At 40.8% G+C, this 20,397-nt stretch overlaps 1 protein-coding gene across 1 annotated transcript in view; it reads left to right on the forward strand.

Annotated features, from left to right (window-relative positions):
• Window positions 1-9,687: 9,687 nt before the first annotated feature.
• The window catches only part of PKHD1L1 (PKHD1 like 1), a 165,327-nt gene continuing 154,617 nt past the window's right edge, over window positions 9,688-20,397 (forward strand). The window contains exons 1-3 of the mRNA XM_081503071.1: window positions 9,688-9,869; window positions 11,941-12,030; window positions 20,147-20,291. Of these exons, the coding sequence (XP_081359197.1) occupies window positions 9,797-9,869; window positions 11,941-12,030; window positions 20,147-20,291 (308 nt within the window). The 5' untranslated portion in view covers window positions 9,688-9,796. The remainder of the gene's footprint in view (window positions 9,870-11,940; window positions 12,031-20,146; window positions 20,292-20,397) is intronic.

The following is a 20,397-nucleotide window of genomic DNA, read 5'->3' on the forward strand; positions in this document are numbered from 1 at the left end:
GAATATCTAAAACTCACAGTATCATTGGAAACACCAGGCAAATCAAAATGTGGAAAACAGGGAGAAACTAAGGCATTTTCTAAGACTGCAAGGGAAAAACCCTCTAAAACAGTCCTTGTGTGAACAATCTGCTCAGGTCACTTCCCAGGCAATGAACAAACTCCAGCATTTACGCTGTGTGTTCCTCTGGTCCAGAGGCAAGCTCCTGAGAGAATCTGATTGGCTAACTCTGGCTCATTACCACCCCTTGCCCCCTCCACACACACACACACAAACACACAAACACACTTTGGTTCAACAGACTATATCTAATGAGAAAGAAATCATTCCACAAAGGAGAAATTGTGATGCTATTTTTAAAAGGGAGAAATAAGAGGAGTGCTCCCCAAATAACAACTGTCTACTTCAAACAACAGACCCCAGAATTCCCAAGGCAACAAAAGCCAAACCCACAGGCTTCCTTGAGAACAAAGGCTTGTTCATCAGTAGGTTTTAGAGCCTCTCTACGCCTTAACATCTTTCTAGTTTCCTGACTTTTTATCTGAGAATGCTGCTGCTGACAGTGTCATCTTAGTGTAGGAAAGTGACTTCAAGTCTAGTGAGTAAAACCACTAGCTTGCCCAAAGTTGCCTGCTCAGAAAGTCTGCACCTGCGCACTTCACATAGCTGGAGGAAAAAAAAAAAGCACCATTCTCACTGATTTCATTTCAATTTAAGATCACCACCCTGGCTCGCTGCAGTGACTTTATTTATCCCTGGGCTATTGATTCCCCAACCCTTCTAGCTTATTGTGACAGGTAGACTCTAAGATGATCTCCACTTCCTGCCTATTCTTTCAGGAACTACTCCAATCAGGATTTCACCCTCACCAGTTTACTGAAACTGCTCTTATCAGTCTCCAATAAGCTTCACATTGTTCAACCCAAAGGCAATTCTCCGTACTCTTCTTGCTTGACATAGCAACAACAATTGGTGGTTACTACTTCATCCTCCTTAATGTCTCTACTTGGCTTCCCAGAAAACACTCTCACCTGATTTTTCTGTGCCCTCTTTGACCACTCCTCCTCAGTCAACTTTGTTTTTCTTCTTCTTTCCTACTAATAAGCATTGGAGTTTTCCAAGGCTCAGGTTTCAGATCTTTTCATGTTTCCATCAATATTCTACTCTCTAGGTGATCACATTTGGTCTCACTGTTTTTAAAACATGTGCTCTTGATGTACTCTCTCAAACCCACCCCTTCAACACTCTTCCCCAGCAGTTAATGGCCCCCATATTCCTGGGTATTAAGACCCAAACACTTGCGGTCAAGTCTGACATCTCCTTTTTGTCTTTTACTCTCCATACTCCCTGTCAACAAATCCTGTTAACCCAGCTCTCAGATATATCCAGAATCTGACCCCTTTGCACTACCAACACTGTTCCCATCCTGGTCCAAGCTACCAGTATGCTTGCCTAGGTTATTTGCCCTAGCCATCTAAGTGATCTCCCTGCATCTGCCCTTGCACCAGTGCAACAAAATAGCAGCTGGGTGTTGAAAACATAAATTGGAACCCAAGTCACATTTCCACTCAGTATTCTACAGTGGATTCCCATCTCACTCACAGTCAAAGCAATGCTCCTGCATGCCCTGTCCCTCCTCTCTCTGCTTCTCACCTCTTCCAGCACCCTGCTTGTTCTTGCCACTCAGGCCACTCTGGCTTTTCTGCCCCTTACACACCAGACAGACTCCCTCCTTACCCGTTGGCAGTTGTTTGCCCAGTTGCCTAGAATGCTCTTCTCCCAGATGTCCACGTAGCTAAGCTACTCACTTCAGACCTGCAGATCTTCACTCAAAATTCACTTTCTCCGTGACAACTTCCTGTTCATCCTATCTAAAACTCCATTACATCCTACACTCACACACACATAATTCTATTCTTCCCTGATTTATTTTTTCTCTCTAGCATGTATTTTCTAACATACTATAAATTATATTCTACTTGTTTATTTTGTTTATTGTCTGTTTCCACTAAAAATGTAAGTTCTGTAAGAAAAGAGATTTTTAAAAACTTACTGCCATCTTCTTTTGCCTAGTATACTGAATAATTGTTGAAGGCAAATTACTGTTTTGTAGGCACTTCATTTTGTTCACCATCTTTCACAGTTCGGTCTAGATTCAAAATCAGGGTTCATCACACAGCTCATTTTCCAAGTCAGTGAATCCCTTATTCCTTCCAGTTATGCAAAAATTATCCCTTTTTCTGATTATGTTTAAATCAAAGAATCAACAAGTTTAAAACTTGCCTTTTTTTTTATCATAAGTGCAGGCAGGACCATCTATATAATCATGAGATCTCAGACAAAATGAAAATAGGGATTCTCCCTCATTCAAAAAGTATTAAGGATTTCAAGATGGTGACTTCAGAGCACTAATCCAAACGTGGGGCCCTATGAGACTGCATATGTCATAGTCCCATGATGGTTGCCCCATAGTTGGTTTTTGTTAGAGCTAGATTTTTTTTAAAAAATTACAAAAAAAGCATGTGATTTGGTAGTTAAGATTCCCTCTTCACGTTTGCTCATGTCCATGTTCCATGATGAGTCTGTATTGTAAAGGTTTAAAGATTCTAAAGAGTATATTAATAAATCATTCGTCATGTAAACACATAACCACTTTTTCTAGTTCCAATTTGACATCTTGGTTATATAAATTTCCATCTACTTATAATTATTTACTGTCTTTTACGTTAACAATTCAGAGCTTTCCTCATAGCTCAGTTGGTAAAGAATCTGCCTGCAGTGCAGGAGACTCGGGTTTGATTCCTGGGTAGGAAAGATCCCCTGGAGAAGGAAATGGCAACCCACTCCAGTATTCTTGCCTGGAGAATCCCATGGACAGAGGAGCCTGCAGGCTGCATGGCCTTGGGGTCGCAAGAGTCAGACATGACTTAGCAACTAAACCACCACCATGTTAACAATTTAAGATTACAAATCTCACTGCTGTGATATTTTTTAGGACATTGATTTACCACATAAATATGCACTATTTATAACAAATATTAAAGATGCTCATTAAATTAAAAAGAATTGAGTAAAAATCTATAAATGTAAACCACAGCACTTGGCTCTTTAAGAAATTTAGGCATTACATGACGGAAAGCAGACTATAGGTTGAAATATCAATTTTCCTAAAGCCAATTATCCAAATAATGAATTTGTTGAATGACTAATTTGCCAAGTTTGCTAAATTACATTAATGTGGTTTCTCAAATATCCAAAGCAATCTTGAGAAAGAAGAATGGAACTGGAGGAATCAACCTATCTGACTTCAAGCTATACTACGAAGTAACAGTCATCAAGACAGTATGGTACTAGCACAGACAGAAACATAGATCAATGGAACAAAATAGAAAGCCCATAGATAAATCCACTCACCTATGGACACCTTATCTTAGACAAAGGAGGCAAGACTATACAATGGAGAAAAGACAATCTCTTTAACAAGTGGTGCTGGGAAAACTGGTCAACCACTTGTAAAAGAATGAAACTAGAACACTTTTTAACACCATACACAAAAATAAACTCAAAATGGATTAAAGATCTAAACGTAAGACCGGAAACTATAAAACTCCTAGAGGAAAACATAGGCAAAAAACTCTCTGACGTAAATCATAGCAGGGTCCTCTATGATCCACCTTCCAGAGTAATGGAAATAAAAGCAAAAATAAACAAATGGAACCTAATTAAACTTTAAAAGCTTTTGCACAATGAAGGAAACTATAAGCAAGGTGAAAAGACAGCCTTCAGAATGGGAGAAAATAATAGCAAATGAAGCAACTGACAAAGAATTAATCTCAAAAATATACAAGCAGCTCCTGCAGCTCAATTCCAGAAAAATAAATGACTCAATCAAAAAATGGGCCAAAGAACTAAACAGACATTTCTCCAAAGAAGATACATAGATGGTTAAGAAACACATAAAAAGATACTTAACATCACTCATTATCAGAGAAATGCAAATCAAAACCACAATGAGGTACTATCTCACTCTGGTCAGAATGGCTGCTATCAAAAAGTCTACAAACAATAAATGCTGGAGAGGGTGCGGAGAAAAAGGAATCCTCTTACACTGTTGGTAGGAATGCAATCTAGTACAGCCACTATGGAGAACAGTGTGGAGATTCCTTAAAAAACTGGAAATAGAACTGTCATACGACCCAGCAAATCCACTGCTGGGCATACACACGGAGGAAACCAAAACTGAAAGAGATACGTGTACCCCAGTGTTCATCGCAGCACTGTTTACGATAGACAGGACATGAAACCCACCTAGATGTCCATCAGCAGATGAATGGATAAGAAAGCTGTGGTACATATACACAATGGAATATTACTCAGCCATTAAAAATAATGCATTTGAATCAGTTCTAATGAGGTGGATTAAATTGGAGCCTATTATACAGAGCAAAGTAAGTCAGAAAGAAAAACACCAATACAGTATATTAACACATATATATGGAATTTAGAAAGATGATAATGATGACCCTTTATGTGAGACAGCAAAAGAGACACAGATGTAAAGAACAGACTTTTGGACTCTGTGGGAGAAGGCAAGGGTGGAATGATTTGAGAGAATAGCATTGAAACATGTATATTATCATATCTGAAACAGATCGCCAGTCCAGGTTCGATACCTGATACAGGGTGCTCAGGGCTGGTGCACTGGGATGACCCTGAGGGATAGGATGGGGAGGGAGGTGAGTGGGAGGGTCAGGATGGGGAACACATGTACACCCATGGCTGATTCATGTGGATGTATGGCAAAAACTACCACAATATTGTAAAGTAATTAGCCTCCAATTAAAATAAAGAAAAAAGAAAAAAATTAGTGTGGTTTAACAAATATTTAGCAACTAGAATAAGACTGTTTGATTTTGGTTACTGATGATGATATATATAGAAAACTTTTACACACATTTTTTATATGATAATATGTGATATTCGTAGTGTCATATATATATGGATATGTGTATATATTATGTACATATATATGCATATATTTGTATATATGTTTATACATGTGAAGTGAAAGTTGCTCAGTTGTGTCTGACTCTTTGTGACCCCGTGACTGTACAATCCATGGAATTCTCCAGGCTCTCCTGAAGGCGGATTCTTTACCAGCTGAGCCACCAGGAAACCCCAATAAAACTGGAGTGGGTAGCCTATCCCCTCTCCAGGGGATCTTCCTGACCCAGGAATCGAACCGGGGTCTCCTGCATTGCAGGTGGATTCTTTACCAACTGAGCTATGAGGGAATATTTATTACATACTTACATATATAGCTAACTTGTTATAAGACTAGGTGTACAGGAAGTAGAGATATCTGGGTGATTTGATGGTTTAGTCGCTAAGTCATGTCCAACTCTTGTGACCCCATGTATGATAGCCTGCCAGGCTCCTCTGTCCGTGGGATTTTTCAGGCAAGAATACTGGAGTGCATTGCCATTTCCTTCTCCAGGGGATCTTCCCGACCCAGGAATAGAACCCGGATCTCCTGCATTGCAGGCGGATTCTTTATTGACAGAGCTATGAGGGAAGCCCGAGATATCTGGGAGGGATGATTATAATCCCAAAAGGACCATGTGGTTAGCACAAGTTAAGTAGAAAAATGAAATAAAACACAATAGGCATGACCACTTTATATATTAAATATTGTATGCCATTTGCTGGTGGAGATACGTGAAGAATTTTATGAAAGAATATTAAGAATATTAAAAGTTTGGCAAATAGAAATAAGCAAAATGATGTCCCTAATCATTTATTGATATATTGAAAAGTTAAAGAAGTTTTCCTTTTTGTTATAAACAATATAGATTCTTCCTTCAAGAAAGTGTGCCTATTTCAACAACAACTGATTAGAAACCACATCAGTATATGTCTGTAATAAGATTTTTCACCTACTTCTAACTTATTCCATATTTCTTAATGACATTTTCTACTTTTTAACACTAAAAGTATTTTAAATATCCTCTTTAGTATCTTTTAGCCTCTGCCTCATAGTCCATTTAAATTAAAAAATTTAAAAGCATGTGCAAAAATTGGAATTCTGAATAAAATTGAACTCACTTTTTAGTGAGGTCATCTAAACTTTAATTTAGATTATTTTAACTTTAATTTCAAAGTGCCAGAAATAAATCAAAATTAACCAAACAATTCCATATAGAAATTCCATTAATTTTTATTTTGGTTATTGATATTGAAATATATACTTCCACACGGTGGTTTAGTCGATAAGTCATATCCGACTCTTGCGACCCCAAGGACTGTCGCCTGCCAGGTTCCTCTGTCCACAGAATTCTCCAGGCAAGAATACTGGAGTGGGTTGCCATTTCCTTCTCCAATACATCTACATATTTCATAGCTAATAACCTAAAATGAGCATTTTTGTTAAAGCTGTTAATTACTGCTCTATTCCTCAGTGATCAGTGCAAAGAAATAGAGGAAAACAATAGAATGGGAAAGACTAGAGATCTCTTCAAGAAAATTAGAGATACCAAGGGAACATTTCATGCAAAGATGGGCTCAATAAAGGACAGAAATGGTATGGACCTAACAGAAGCAGAAGATATTTAGAAGAGGTGCCAAGAATACACAGAACTGTACAAAAAAGATCTTCACGACCCATATAATCACAATGGTGTGATCACTCACCTAGAGCCAGACATCCTGGAATGTGAAGTCAAGTAGGCCTTAGGAAGCATCACTATGAACAAAGCTAGTGGAGGCGATGGAATTCCAGTTGAGCTATTTCAAATCCTCAAAGATGATGCTGTGAAAGTGCTGCACTCAACATGCCAGCAAATTTGCAAAACTCAGCAGTGGCCACAGGATTGGAAAAGGTCAGTTTTCATTCCAATCACTAAGAAAGGCAATGCCAAAGAATGCTCAATTGCATTCACCTCACACACTAGTGAAGTAATTCTCCAAATTTTCCGCTCCAGGCTTCAACAATACGTGAACCATGAAACTGCAAATGTTCAAGCTGGATGTAGAAAAGGCAGAGGAACCAGAGATCAAATTGCCAACATCCGCTGGATCATCAAAAAAGCGAGAGTTCCAGAAAAACATCTACTTCTGCTTTATTGACTATGCTAAAGCCTTTGACTGTGTGGATCACAATAAACTGTGGAAAATTCTGAAAAAGATGGGAATATCTGACCTGCCTCTTGAGAAATCTGTATGCAGGTCAGGAAGCAACAGTTAGAATTGGACATGGAACAACAGACTGGTTCCAAATAGGAAAAGGAGTACCTCAAGGCTGTATATTGTCACTCTGCTTATTTAACTTATATGCAGAGTACATCATGAAAAACGCTGGACTGGATGAAGCACAAGCTGGAATCAAGATTGCCGGGAGAAATATCAATAACCTTAGATATGCAGATGACACCGCCTTTATGGCAGAAAGTGAAGAAGAACTCAAGAGCTTCTTGATGCAAGTGAAAGAGGAGAGTGAAAAAGTTGGCTTAAATCTCAACATTCATAAAACGAAGATCATGGCATCTGGTCGCAACACTTCATGGCAAATAGATGGAGAAAGAGTGGAAACAGTGGCAGACATTATTTTTTTGGGCTCCAAAATCACAACAGATGGTAACTGCAGCCATGAAATTAAAAGAGGGTTACTCCTTGGAAGGAAAGTTATAACCAACCTAGACAGCATGTTAAAAAGCAGAGACATTACTTTGTCAACAAAGGTCCATCTAGTCAAGGCTATCGTTTTTTCAGTAGTCATGTATGGATGTGAGAGTTGGCTGGTGAAGAAGGCTGAGTGCCGAAGAATTGATGCTTTTGAACTGTTGTGTTGGAGAAGACTCTTGAGAGTCCCTTGGACTATAAGGAGAGCCAACCAGTCAATCCTGAAGGAAATCAGTCCTGAATATTCATTGGAAGAACTGATGTTGAAGCTGAAACTCCAATACTTTGGCCACCTGATGTGAAGAGCTGAGTCATTTGAAAAGACCCTGATGTTGGGAAACATTGAAGACAGGAGGAAAAGGGGATGACAGAAGATGAGATGGTTGGATGACATCACTGACTCAATGAACACGAGCTTGAGTAAACTCCAAGAGTTGATGATGGACAGGGAGGCCTGGTGTGCTGCAGTCCGTGGGGTCACAAATAGTCAGACATGACTGAGCGACTAAACTGAACTGAATTAACACTACAATCTTTAAATTTAATAAATTTGGCAAATCATTAATTAGCAAATTGGCATTTAATTAGACAATTTTCTGCTCATTGGTCTGCTTCTGGATAGGAGAGGGGAAGAGTAAAAAAGAAACCCTGCAGTAATATCAATTTTCAGAAGAGGATGGATGAGAAAACATTAGATAGAAGTAATTGGAGAAATAGGAAGAAACCCAAGCATATTAGGAGGAATGGAATTTCAAGAAAGATGTCAACAGTGTCATGAGTTACCAAGAGTTCCAGGAGAAGTAAGGAAGGTCAGGGTACCTATGCAGGTATTGCTTTCAGCAGAGCAATTGACAGTCCGTTTGCACAAAATTATAAGATGACTATAATTAACTGAATCCAACAACAGCAACAACATTTTACCCCACTGAGATTCCTGAAGAGCAAGGAATCTTGTTCTTTTTAAATTTACTTCTAATTTTATTTATTTCACTTATTTTAGAGCAGCTTGGTGGCTCAGATGGTAAAGCGTCTGCCTACAACGCAGAGACCCAGGTTCGATCCCTGGGTTGGGAAGATCCCCTGGAGAAGGAAATGACAACCCACTCCAGTACCCTTGCCTGGAAAATCCCATGGACGGAGGAGTGTGGTAGGCTACAGTCCACGGGGTCACAAAGAGTCGGACAGGACTGAGCGACTTCACTTCACTTTCCAAGTAGAGTTGTCAAATTTAGTAAATAAAAATACAGAATGCCAATTTAAAGGCAAATTTCAATAAACAATAAATAATTTTCAGTGTAAGTATGTCCTAAGCATTGAAGTCTGCCGAATAGGAGCCAGTGCAGGGCATAAAAGCCCTGGCTCTGAAGTTTCTGGGCTCAAGTCCTGGGTCGACACTTAGGTGTCTATGGCTTTGGGCAAATTCGCCTCAGTTAGGGCGTATGAAGATGGGGGTCATAATCATAGTAACATCCTTATGGAACTATTGTGAGTTGAAGTCTCTAAGGCGCCTGTGTAGGGAGTGGGAACGTGGCCAGAGATCAACAAACCTCAGCAGGATGATTCATTAACGGGGGAGCACGAACTTACAAGCATGTGAAGGGGGAAGTGTTTCGGGGTTTGCGTCTTAGGTGGACTTTCAGGCTCACCTGGGGGTGATTAACAACCGAGGCAGACAAGCAGATGAAAGAGTACAGGTCCAGAAATGGTGGGGACGGGGGGGAGAGAAAGGAAGGAAGGAGCGAAGGAAGGTTGCAAGGAAGGGAGGAAGGACAGGGGTGTGGGAGGAGGTGAAGAGCGGGAGGAAGAAACGGCGGGGTTGACGGATCTCTCTTCAGAAGAAAACGTGGGGTTGTTGGACCTGTGGAGACAGCCTTGCTGCACCAGCACTCAAGTGTGAGTGCGGAGGTTCGATGTAGCCGACGGGCCAGGGCGCGAGGCGCTGGGTGAAGGGTGTGCGTCTGCGCGCGAACCTGGGGGCGCCCGGGACGGCTGGGCGGGGCGGGCGTGAGGCGAGCCCGCCTGCGCGCCTGGACGAGGCGGGCGCGCGAGCGGGCGGAGCGGGGCGCGGGCCGAGCTGCTGGCGAGCGGCGGGCGTGGACCCTGCGCCTCTAGCGCTGCAATGGGACACCTGTGGCTTTGGGGGACCTGCGGCCTCTGGGGGCTGCTCCTGAGCATCGCAGAGCCCCGCGCAGGTAACTCAGTTGAGGCACCAGGGAGGCAACCAGGAGAGGTTGGTGTAGACGCTCCCGGGGTCCGGGGAGAGGCGGCACCCCCTGGCTCCAGCCTAGGTCAAGGCTGAGGGTGCGCAGCTGCGTGGCGATCCTGGGGACTAGGTTTAATAATCCTGGGACGCAGTATTAGCCTGAGACAAACAGACACGCAGTCACGGAAAGACAGATTGCTCTTGCCATCAGAGGTGCTGTTGAATTATGGAACCTCACCCCTTCCATCCGTGGTGACTCAGTTGAAAAACAGACTGCAGTTTGGCTGCGAGTGGGCTTCCCTGTTGCCTCAGACGGTAAAGACACCGCCTGCAATGCGGGAGACCTGGGTCGGGAAGATCCGCTGGAAAAGGGCATGGCAACCCACTCTAGTATTCTTGCCTGGAGAATCCGATAGACGGGGGAACCTGGTGGGCTTCAGTGCATGGGGTCGTCAAGAGTCGGGCACGACTGAGCAACTAAAACTTCACCTTTTTCACTTGCCTGGGGGTGGAGGACGCAATCCGACCCCTCCCTCTTCTCACTCGTTTTGGGTCCCTTCCCCATTAAAGAAGGACAGAGTCTCCCAGTAGGACAAGAATGAGTCTTTGTGGCCGTGTCAGTCATTTCCAGGGGCAGCTCCCCTGTACCTTCAAAGTAATACCCAGGAGAGGGCTGGGAGGAGGCTTGATAAGATAAGAAACTGGAGTTGGCGGTGGAGATAACTGGGAGGATGAACCTGAGATAGGCGAGGAGCAGCGCGTCTCGGAGATAGGATCTAGCCTGCTCGCTGGAGTTTCCTACTCTTGGCTGTGGGCTGCTCCAAGTTATAAATGTGCCTGAAGCAGGATTGGCCTTGGAACTCTTGACAAAGACAAACGTCAAGGGCAGAGTCGTCGGGTCTTGGCGGGGGCGGGGGCGGGGGGGGGGCGATATTCTTCTTTATGCTGAAGAGCTTTTGCCACTGTAGGTGAAGTCCACACTAAACTTTTCTCAGGCAGGAATGAATTAAATCATAATTTTTAAACTTTTTCTCAGTCGTCCATTTCAAATTTCTGTGGCTTTTCTTTATGTCACTTAAATTTTTCCACCTGTTCTGAGAATTTGTTACTGGACCGAATAATTACCTGTGCAGTTTAAGCAGAAAATAAATCCCTTAAGGCATCCTGTAACTTTTGAGTTATTTTGTAGCATCAATTCCAGTTCCCCAAAGAAACTGTTCGCTCATCCCTGTGTTTGCAGAAGCACCTCTCTTTGCCTAGAAGTCCATCCTGCCCCCGGTTTGTCCAGTCTAGCTAATTCATGTTTGCTCTCCCAGACACAGCAGGTACAAGCTTCTTTCAAAAAGCCAGTATGACCCAAGCAGCGTGGATGAAATGCCCCTTCTTACTCACGTCGCCTCTGTGCTCTCTTCTGTCACTCTACTGTCTAAGCTGAGCTTTTGGAAAAGTTGGGAATGTCACACATTTCTCGATGCCCAGGAACCTAACACTGTTTATTGAATAAATTAGTGACCTTTATATTGAGATCTCGCTATCATCAGAAAGCTTCAGAAATGATCTTCCCTGAAGTCTTAACTCTGTCACAGAAAACAGTTTCTTCTTAAAACACACCATTCCTTTCTGTACCTGGACTATTCTTTCAGTTTACCCGGCTATGCATTTCTTGGGGCTTTGATAATGACCTCATTCTCCACATAGCTGTGTCTCCAGCATTGTCTGCTCCTGTGTGTGATGATAGCTGTAGTTATGGAACTGCATCTAGCAGAGCACTATATGCAATTAAGGGTCTAATAAATGTTTAATATGATAGGTACGAATGCTGAAAATGATCATGTATTATTCCTCTTTGTAGCAGGTAAGATAGTGCTCTACATGAAGCCAATGAGTATTAACTAAGTTAAAGACTTAACTCCCTGTCAATAAAACATAAGTGTATTTACTTTCTGTCCTGTAATCTCCATGATGATTTTCTTACACCATTGTAGTTTGTAGCACAACATTTGATGCTTGAAATGAAGTACTTGAGGCTTTTACTTCTACTGTACTTTCATATCTTTCAGATGGCTCTAAAATAATTCCCCAAATCACAGAAATAATACCTAAATATGGCAGCATAAATGGAGCAACAAGGCTGACTATCAAAGGAGAAGGTACGGTTGCCTTTTATTTTTCACCAAGGTTGAGGTACTTTAAAGACTTTGGCGTTTAGAGATTGATGGCTTTTTTTTTCTTTTAAATCCACCAGAGTTGCTTCTCTGTTTGGCCAGAGTAGGAAAACTCTATCCTCTGACAGCTAATGAAACCCCAGAGAGTCTCTATCAACCTGACCATCTGAATTTGTATTATAATTACTTGCTTAACTCCAGGATCTGGACTATAATGACTAAATTGAAAGGAGCATCTTTAACCCAACTCTGCAGTTACTTACTTTGTTCTTCATGGGTCTAATAACATTTATTTTTATATTAAATAAAACATTTGTGGAGTTCAAGGGAGTAGGGTGTTAGTAAGGGGATGTGATGGAGAAGTAGAATGGTTACGAAGGGGAAAAGACAATTGAAACCAAAGCTTTGGATGCCTTCTTCTGCCCCCCAATCCTTATCATATACTTCATCAGAGCATGGGTTATGTATGACTTTCTCCTTGCCTGGTCTTGGGATGGAAACAAAGTAGGCAATTACAGAATATATTTAATGAGCAACTGTTTCTTGAGTTAAATAGAAATACATGGTTCGTTTAGCCATTCAGCCTTTACAATCTAAATGATGGTAGTATTCAGATGGTTATGAGTTTTTGAAGGATGGGAAAGAAAGGTTTTTAAAGAATATTAATAAAAACTTTTATTTAGTCTTTAAAATAAGAAGTGCAATGGGAATTTTTTGGAGTCAGAGAATTAACAAAGGAAGATATTTAACAATTCTTTCTTAAATATTGAAGTGTCTTTCAATATTTCTAAGTAAAATTTCTGTAGAATTTTAATCTCTCAATGATGTACTTGAAATGGTTTGCGCCTCTAAATTGTGAACAGTATATTTTGGATTAAAGTGTGTGTGTGTGTGTGTTTTTAAGAGTTAGACACCTGGAGACAATGTGTTTGTTAAAGACTTTTTAAAATGTATTTATCCGTAGTTCCCTTGTAGTGTTTATTGTTGTTAATATTTGCTCAGATAGTGCTGGATTTTTAACAGAGATTTAAATGCCATGAGAGAAATTCCCCAAACAAAACAAAACAATAAAACCGCTCAGCTATTTCCTTCTGCCTCAAAAGTGGGAAGTTGCTATATTAACACAGGGAGCCCAGCCTGGTGGTCTGTGACTACCTAGAGGGGTGGGAGACTCAAGAGGGAGGGATATATGTGTGTGTGTGTGTGTGTGTGTGTGTGTGTGTATATACATATATATATAATTATGACTTGTGGTGTTGCACAGCAGAAACCAACACATTATAAAGCAATTACCTCCAATTAAAAATAAATAAATACCTACACTTTTTCTGGGGGCTTCCCAGGTGGTGCTAGTGGTAAAGAACCTGCCTGCCAATGCAGGAGACATAAGAGATGGAGTTTTAATCCCCCTGGGTTGGGAAGATCCCCCTGGAGGAGGGCAAGGCCACCCACTCCAGTATTCTTGCCTGGAGAATCCCATGGACAGAGGAGCCTGCTGGGCTACTGTCCACAAGGTTGCAAAGAGTCGGATGCCACAGAAGTGGCTTAGTACACGTACTTTTTCTGATCCAGGAACCATGGCTTGAGTTTAGGTACGTAGACTCAGATCATCCCTAGTTAGAAATAGGGAAAAGCAAAACAAACCATTCCATTCTTAAGACATTTTGGAGGAACATCCTTATTAATCTAGCTATAACCTTTTCTCTTTGGTGAACTTTCTGAGGCTCAGGAGTAGTCCTCTTACTTATGAGGCACAAAATGTCATGATGAATTTCTAATTTCTCTAGTTTTCCCATCAGTCTGTATTTCTGGATGCTTCTGGCCGAGAATTATAGAATAGTTAAATCCTATCTGAATTGCAGATACCTCTGCCTACTCTGATATGTCTTCCCTCTCCTTGCTTTAACCACACACAGTAGGTGACTAAAATTGTGATAGCTTATGTCTTTCTCAAAGGTGAATCTAAATACTGTTTGGGGGCCAATGATATATACAGAATGTGTCTAAGGTAATGATAATGAATTTACAAAACACACCAGATCTCCAAGTCTACGTGAATGTGGTACTTGAACAAAATTTATTTGGAGGAACTACTTTAACCTATCAGTGTTGTGTCTGACCCTTACTCCATGTTTAGAATTGAATGCAGCGATAATTTATTAATCACAGAAGAACACCTTCTAATGGGATTTTAAATAGTCTATCACCTAAATGTTGGTAATAGGTTTTTAAATATTGATCACCTAAATGTTGGTCCCATATAACTTTAAAAATTTTTGTAGCAGTCACGATGAAAAAGTAAAATATAGAAATATTTAATTTGAGTTCTCTGAAATTCCACCTTCCAGAAAGATCTATTGTTAGTATTTTTTTGTCTCCAAATGGCTTTTGTCTATTTCCACACATAATGAACTTCACAGGTAAAAATTTGCTAGTGCATTACTTCTTTCTAAAGTCTATCTTCAGGAGTCAAAGTTATATAGTTTTACAATTATGCTCCCAAGTAAAAGTGTTTTGAGCAGCAGCATGATTGTAGAAATCATTGTATCTCCTTCTAAGATGACTGATTTAGTGAGGAGTGTTATCATTTTGATAAGTTCTGGAGTGTTTCTAACTTTATTGTGTTTATTTCATAATATTCATTCCTGTATTTCTCATCTTCCTTGATATTTCTCTTTGTTAAAAAAAAAATCAACTGGAAGGTATAGCATTTTTACTTTTGTTTTTTTCTAGATATTTCCCTATGACCTATTTTCTACAATGTCTAGCAGGTATTTTCTAGATATTTCCCTATTTTCCCTATTTCCTACAATGTCTAGCAGGTATTTTTTTTAACTGAAGTGGTGAATTATATAAGTTTTATAATATGATGGAAAGCACATAGACTTTAGTCAGGTCCAGCTGGTTTTCAACTCCAACTTTGCCACCTCCCTCTAGGGGCCTGGGGGAAGTTTCTTCTCCAAGCCTCGGCTTCCTCATCAATGAAATGGGCTATTAATTCCTACTTGTTGGGGCTATTGTGAATATTGAAAAGGGTGATATATCTAAGGCACTGATATATAATAACTGCTCCATAAATTAGAGGCATTTTATTTTTATTATTCTTATGCATTTATGTTGTAGGGATGGTTTCCTTCTTTAGAAGTTCTCCTCCATCACGCTGCATCATTTTTCCCATTGTTTTGAATGTTACAGATTTTAAGTGGGTTTGTAGTTTCTCAACCCTGTCTTTTTTTTATTTTTCAAACCAGAGGAATCAAAACAGCCTGCATTGTACGTGACAACTGCTGGCTGTGACAACACACACACTTTTCATGATAGTAGCACAGGCTGCTATCAGGACTCCCAGGACTGTGTGACTGGCTAGTCTTGTCTCTAGTTCTTCTGAAGAAAGGAAAAAAAATACATAAACATGTCAGGAATTTCCATCCGAAGCCTCCACCTTTTCTGTTTCCAGGGTACACCCAACCCTTCATGTAATCTTTGTGCTTTGGAGTACTTCCAGAGGTATCTTCTTTATACCAAATGACTTATTTAGAATTATACTTTTAAATTAGAATTCTTTTTTAAGGCTGATTCTTTTCTATTTCCTTTTAACTCTTTGGAAGTAGCTAATAAGTTAGAAATATTTTTATAGTTTTTTCACCAAAATTTATAATGAGAATATTTACAAATCTTACTGAATTGGTTCATATTTTCATATATATACCAGTTGCTCAGTGGTAAAGAATCTGCCAGCCAGTGTAGGAGACGCAGGAGCGTGGGTTCAATCCCTGAATCAGAAAGATCCCCCTGGAGTAGGAAATGGCAACCTATTCCAGTATTCTTGCTTGGAAAATTCCATGGTCAGAGGAACCTGGCAGGCTACAGTCCACGGGATCACAAAGAGTCAGACACGACTAAGCCCATGTATATGTCACATATATATGAGACATATATATAAAACACATTGAAACAATTCCTAAGCTAAAAACAATATTATGTTTTGTTGGTGTTATTTTTTAGACTTGTATTTGTCATAGAAATGCTGAAGAACATATCTGTGTTACCATTTCATTGATGTGACGTGTGCCTAACAGGAAAATAAATATGTGTATCTCATCCTGAGCCACACCACAAGTAAAACTCTGTTCTTTAGTTAGTGGCCAGCAGCCCGTCAGTTTGTTCCAAACTCAGTGTGAAGTTCAGAGATAAGCAGAAATTGGCAAAAGGAAAAAGTGGCTTTGCAAGTAGTTTGCTTTTCTGTGTTTTCATGTATCTTCTCAAAATTCCATTTGAGCAGTAACTGCCTTCCTAGATTGCAAACTCAATGCAAGTATCTTTCACATGTCAAATTGATATGTTTGTACTTTAGCCTATATTGGATGAGTCCTATTTGGTTAAGTTTTAAGCTCAGAAGAAGAGAAAATGTTTATTAAAATCCCTACCCTTTATTTAGTTTCTGCTTACTTTTTCTACCTATAAAGCAGAGGAGCTAAGAACATAGGTTCTAGAGGAAGTTATATTGGATAACTGGGAATAGCTTTGTAATGTGCATTTTTCAATATTATTTTTCTCTGAATATCACAAGGGTGCCAGGTTGGCATCACAGCTGTGGTTCAGATCCTGGCCTCTTACTTACTTGTTCTGTTACATTTTTAAAAAGATATTATACCCATGGTGGATTCATGTCAATGTATGGCAGAACAAATACAATGTTGTAAAGTTAAAAAATAGAAAATAAACTAATTAAAAAAAAAGGATATTAATATTAACTAGTAATAACTATCAATATTTTGTGACTTTAAATATGCGTGTATGCATGCTAAGTTGCTTTAGTTGTATTTGTGACCCTATGGACCGTAGCCTGCCAGGCTCCTCTGTCCATAGAATTTTCTAGGCAAGAATACTGGAGTGGGTTGCCATTTCCTCCTCTAGGGGATCTTCCCAACCCAGGGATCAAACCCCCATCTCTTACACCTCCTGCGTTGACAGGCATGTTCTTTATCACTAAAGCCACCTGGGAAGCCTGACTTAAAATATAGTATATATCAACTGAGTATTTATCAATTGAGCTCTTAACCGAGGAGCGAGACACCATGTTAAGTACTATACATAAGGCCTCATTTAGTCTTCCTGATAATTCCTGCTAAGTAGATTATTATGGTCATTTTTCTGATGAAAAATGGCTAAGAGAGTTTATGTCTAAAGCTAATGCTCAGGTTCAAACAGCAAGGAATTGCTGAAACTGGGATTCCAGCCCAGGATGTCAGGGTCCAGACACCCTTTCCTGTAAGCAGCACTGTCCCCTAGCATGCGGTGTTCCCACAGCTATAGTTTATGGCTCTGGCATTTGATGAACCTCTGACACAGTGACCCAGGTATCAAACCCAGGACTCCCACACTGTAGGCAGATTCTTCACCATCTGAGCCACCAGGGAAGGCTGCAAACCTATAGGTCTCAAGTTAATTTCCACAAGACAGAGATAGCAGAACAACTGGATTGACTGGCTGACTCGTTCAGAAGCTTCTCTCCTTGGCTACTTGAGTGCTTGTCCCATGAGCCTATGAACAGAGGGCCATGGGGGAAGGCTATGCATAGGCCAACACTCTTTTCACCAGCACTAAGCTACCTACTACTGCTGCTGACTACCTGCCCTGTCAGTAGCAGAGACCAGCATGTAGGATAGTCTCAGTAGGGACCATCCTCAAGAAGTCCACCCAGCCACTCAGTCATGTCAGCTGCATCACTCTCCTTCCCTCGTGGACAAGCAGAGATTCATTACTGCTGGTACTGACACCCACTCCACAGAAGGCTTTTGCCTTCTCTTTCCGCAGTGCCTTTGCTGGCCTCGTCTTCTGAGAGTATAATTCCAGAAAATACCGTGAAATTCCATAAAGAGCCGTAAGATTTCACAAAATTGGGCCTCAGAACAAGGAACATATTTTATAGTGAAAAAGTTATGATAATGGGCACATGACCATGAACCTTGCATCATCCTGAAAGATGTGGCCTAACAGAATGATGGAACAGCCTACCGCTGGCAAGACTAAGAGCCCAGCTTGGGAACAACCTCCTGTGAGGTGGGACGCTATCCGTCATCAGAGCCACAGACCCTGAGCCAGTGACAGGTCCGTACTGTTGTTTCCCAACAGATGGATGCATGGAGCTGGGAATGAAGGGTTACTCCCTGTCCTTACCACTTCCGGTAATCAAAAAGTTGAATCTGTGCTTTCTGTCCTTGGAATTTTAGGTTCTCCTGGGTTCTGGGTCTGAGTTTCCAGATACAGGATGCTTCTGGCAGGGATTCCAGTCTGGGTTCCACTGAACTGAAACTACCACTACTATCGTGTCAGTTTGAATTCAGCAAACATAAGCAGTGGACTGCTAGAGATAGTCAGTTCTGATGATCCTGAGAGGCAGGGTTGCTTTTCCTTAATGCAGGGAAGGAGGAGTGTGTCTGGAATTTGTGGTATTCTTGGGGTGTCTCTTGGCTTCCATGTGCATGATAACTGTCAGTAGGGATAGGCAGCAGCCACAACCACACGTGGGGAAGAAAACAAAGGGCTCAGATCCTCAGGATAAAGGTTAGCATCACTCCATTAGCTGAAGTTCTGGCTTATGGGTAGGGAAAGTACAATGGCTGAGAGAGGCCAAACAAGTATTAATTGTAGCCTCAGGGCCAATTGATGACGCCTGTTGCTTGTCCCATTAACCTTGTTATATTAAATCTTTTAGAAAATATTTTGTTTATTTATTTGGCTGCATCAGGTCTTTATTGCCCCGAGGCAGATGTGATCTTAGTTTTCTGACCAGGGATTGAACCCATGTACCCTGCTCTGGATGGTGAATTCTTAACCAGTGGATCACCAGGAAAGTCCCTCAGAGCTCTTAGCTGGCCACTGTCTGGTATTCTACTTCAAATGTAGGGTCTGAGCATATCTGTGGGCTTCCCAGGTGGCACTAGTGGTAATGAACCCACCTGCCCATGCAGGAGACGTAAGAGATATGGGTTCGATCCCTGGGTCAGGAAGGTCCACTGGAGAAGCGTGTAGCAGGGCACTCCAGTATTCTTGCCTAGAGAATCCTGTGAACAGAGGAGCCTGACAGGCTACAGTCCATAGGTTTGCGAGAGTCAGACACGACTGAAGTGATTTAGCATTCATGAGCATATCTGTATAGCACAAGGAGTCAACTCTATCAGGTGCCTTTTTTACTCAGCTGCACATCCTGGTTCCCGCCTCTTATTCTAGCCGCAGCTGTGGCAAAGCGTTCCCTGTGTACCCTGACTCAATCCACGCTTCCGGCTCTCGCCTCCAGGTCCCACAGCGTGTCTTTGTCCTAGGGCTTCTTGGATGCAGTGGCGTTGGAACCTAGATGACGTATACCTATGTGCAGCCTGAAAGTGCAGGAAAAATCATTTCCCCCCTGGGGAACCCTCAGCGAATGGCAGAGAATTTGATGAATATATGCTTCTTCTCATTGATTCTTTGCTTCTGAGAGGCTATCTGTATTTTCCTTAAAAGTCTTTCCCAGCAAGATTGAGCCCCAGCTGCCTTCAGTGGAGTCCAGATTGTCTTCTTCAGGTTTTCTTCTCTCTTGTCCCTAAGGAATCAACACTCAAACTCTCTACTTGCGAGTCCTTACCTCAGATTTTGCTTTATAGGTGCTCAAGATAAAGGCCCCAGGCCTTATAAAATCCTGTTCACTTTGTCTGCTTTTTCTGTGCCCCTTTGCCTGCTGTTTTCATACAGCAGGTGGTGGAATATATTTGTATATTTGTATAATGTATGTTATATTTATATTTGAATATATTTGTATGCTGTCTATTCCTTCACCCATCTCTCCCGTTAGTGGGATATAAGCCATTTGATTCCAATGCCTTTAACAACACCTGACAGATAATAGATTTGCAAGCATTGCTTTTATGAATGAATTAATTATAGGCTAATTTTTATGTTTTCAAAGAGTATTGCAATCACAGGGGTAAATGTGAAGTAGATTAACTGCTTACATCAGTGCTCTTCCTTATTCATTCAATGATTCAATTCAAAATGACAATTGTTAGATCTTTGAAAACAGAGTTCCATTAGTAATAATTGAGTGTTTTTACTCTTCCAGGTTTTGCTCAAGCAAACCAGTTTGACTATGGAGTTGACAATGCTGAATTGGGAAACAGAGTGCAATTAATTTCTTCTTTCCGATCAATTTCTTGTGATGTAGAAAAAGATTCAAGTCATTCAACCCAAATTACATGTTATACTAGGTATGTTGTAAAGTGTCTTTAATAACATCATTTTCATCATATCAGAACCACAGTTATACATATTATTTTTATAATAGTTTTATCACTATGGCAATTACAATAATAT

The sequence above is a fragment of the Giraffa tippelskirchi genome, chromosome 6, assembly GCF_054371585.1.
Source record: "Giraffa tippelskirchi isolate mGirTip1 chromosome 6, T2T-mGirTip1v1.2.pri, whole genome shotgun sequence".
Lineage (NCBI taxonomy): Eukaryota > Metazoa > Chordata > Mammalia > Artiodactyla > Giraffidae > Giraffa > Giraffa tippelskirchi.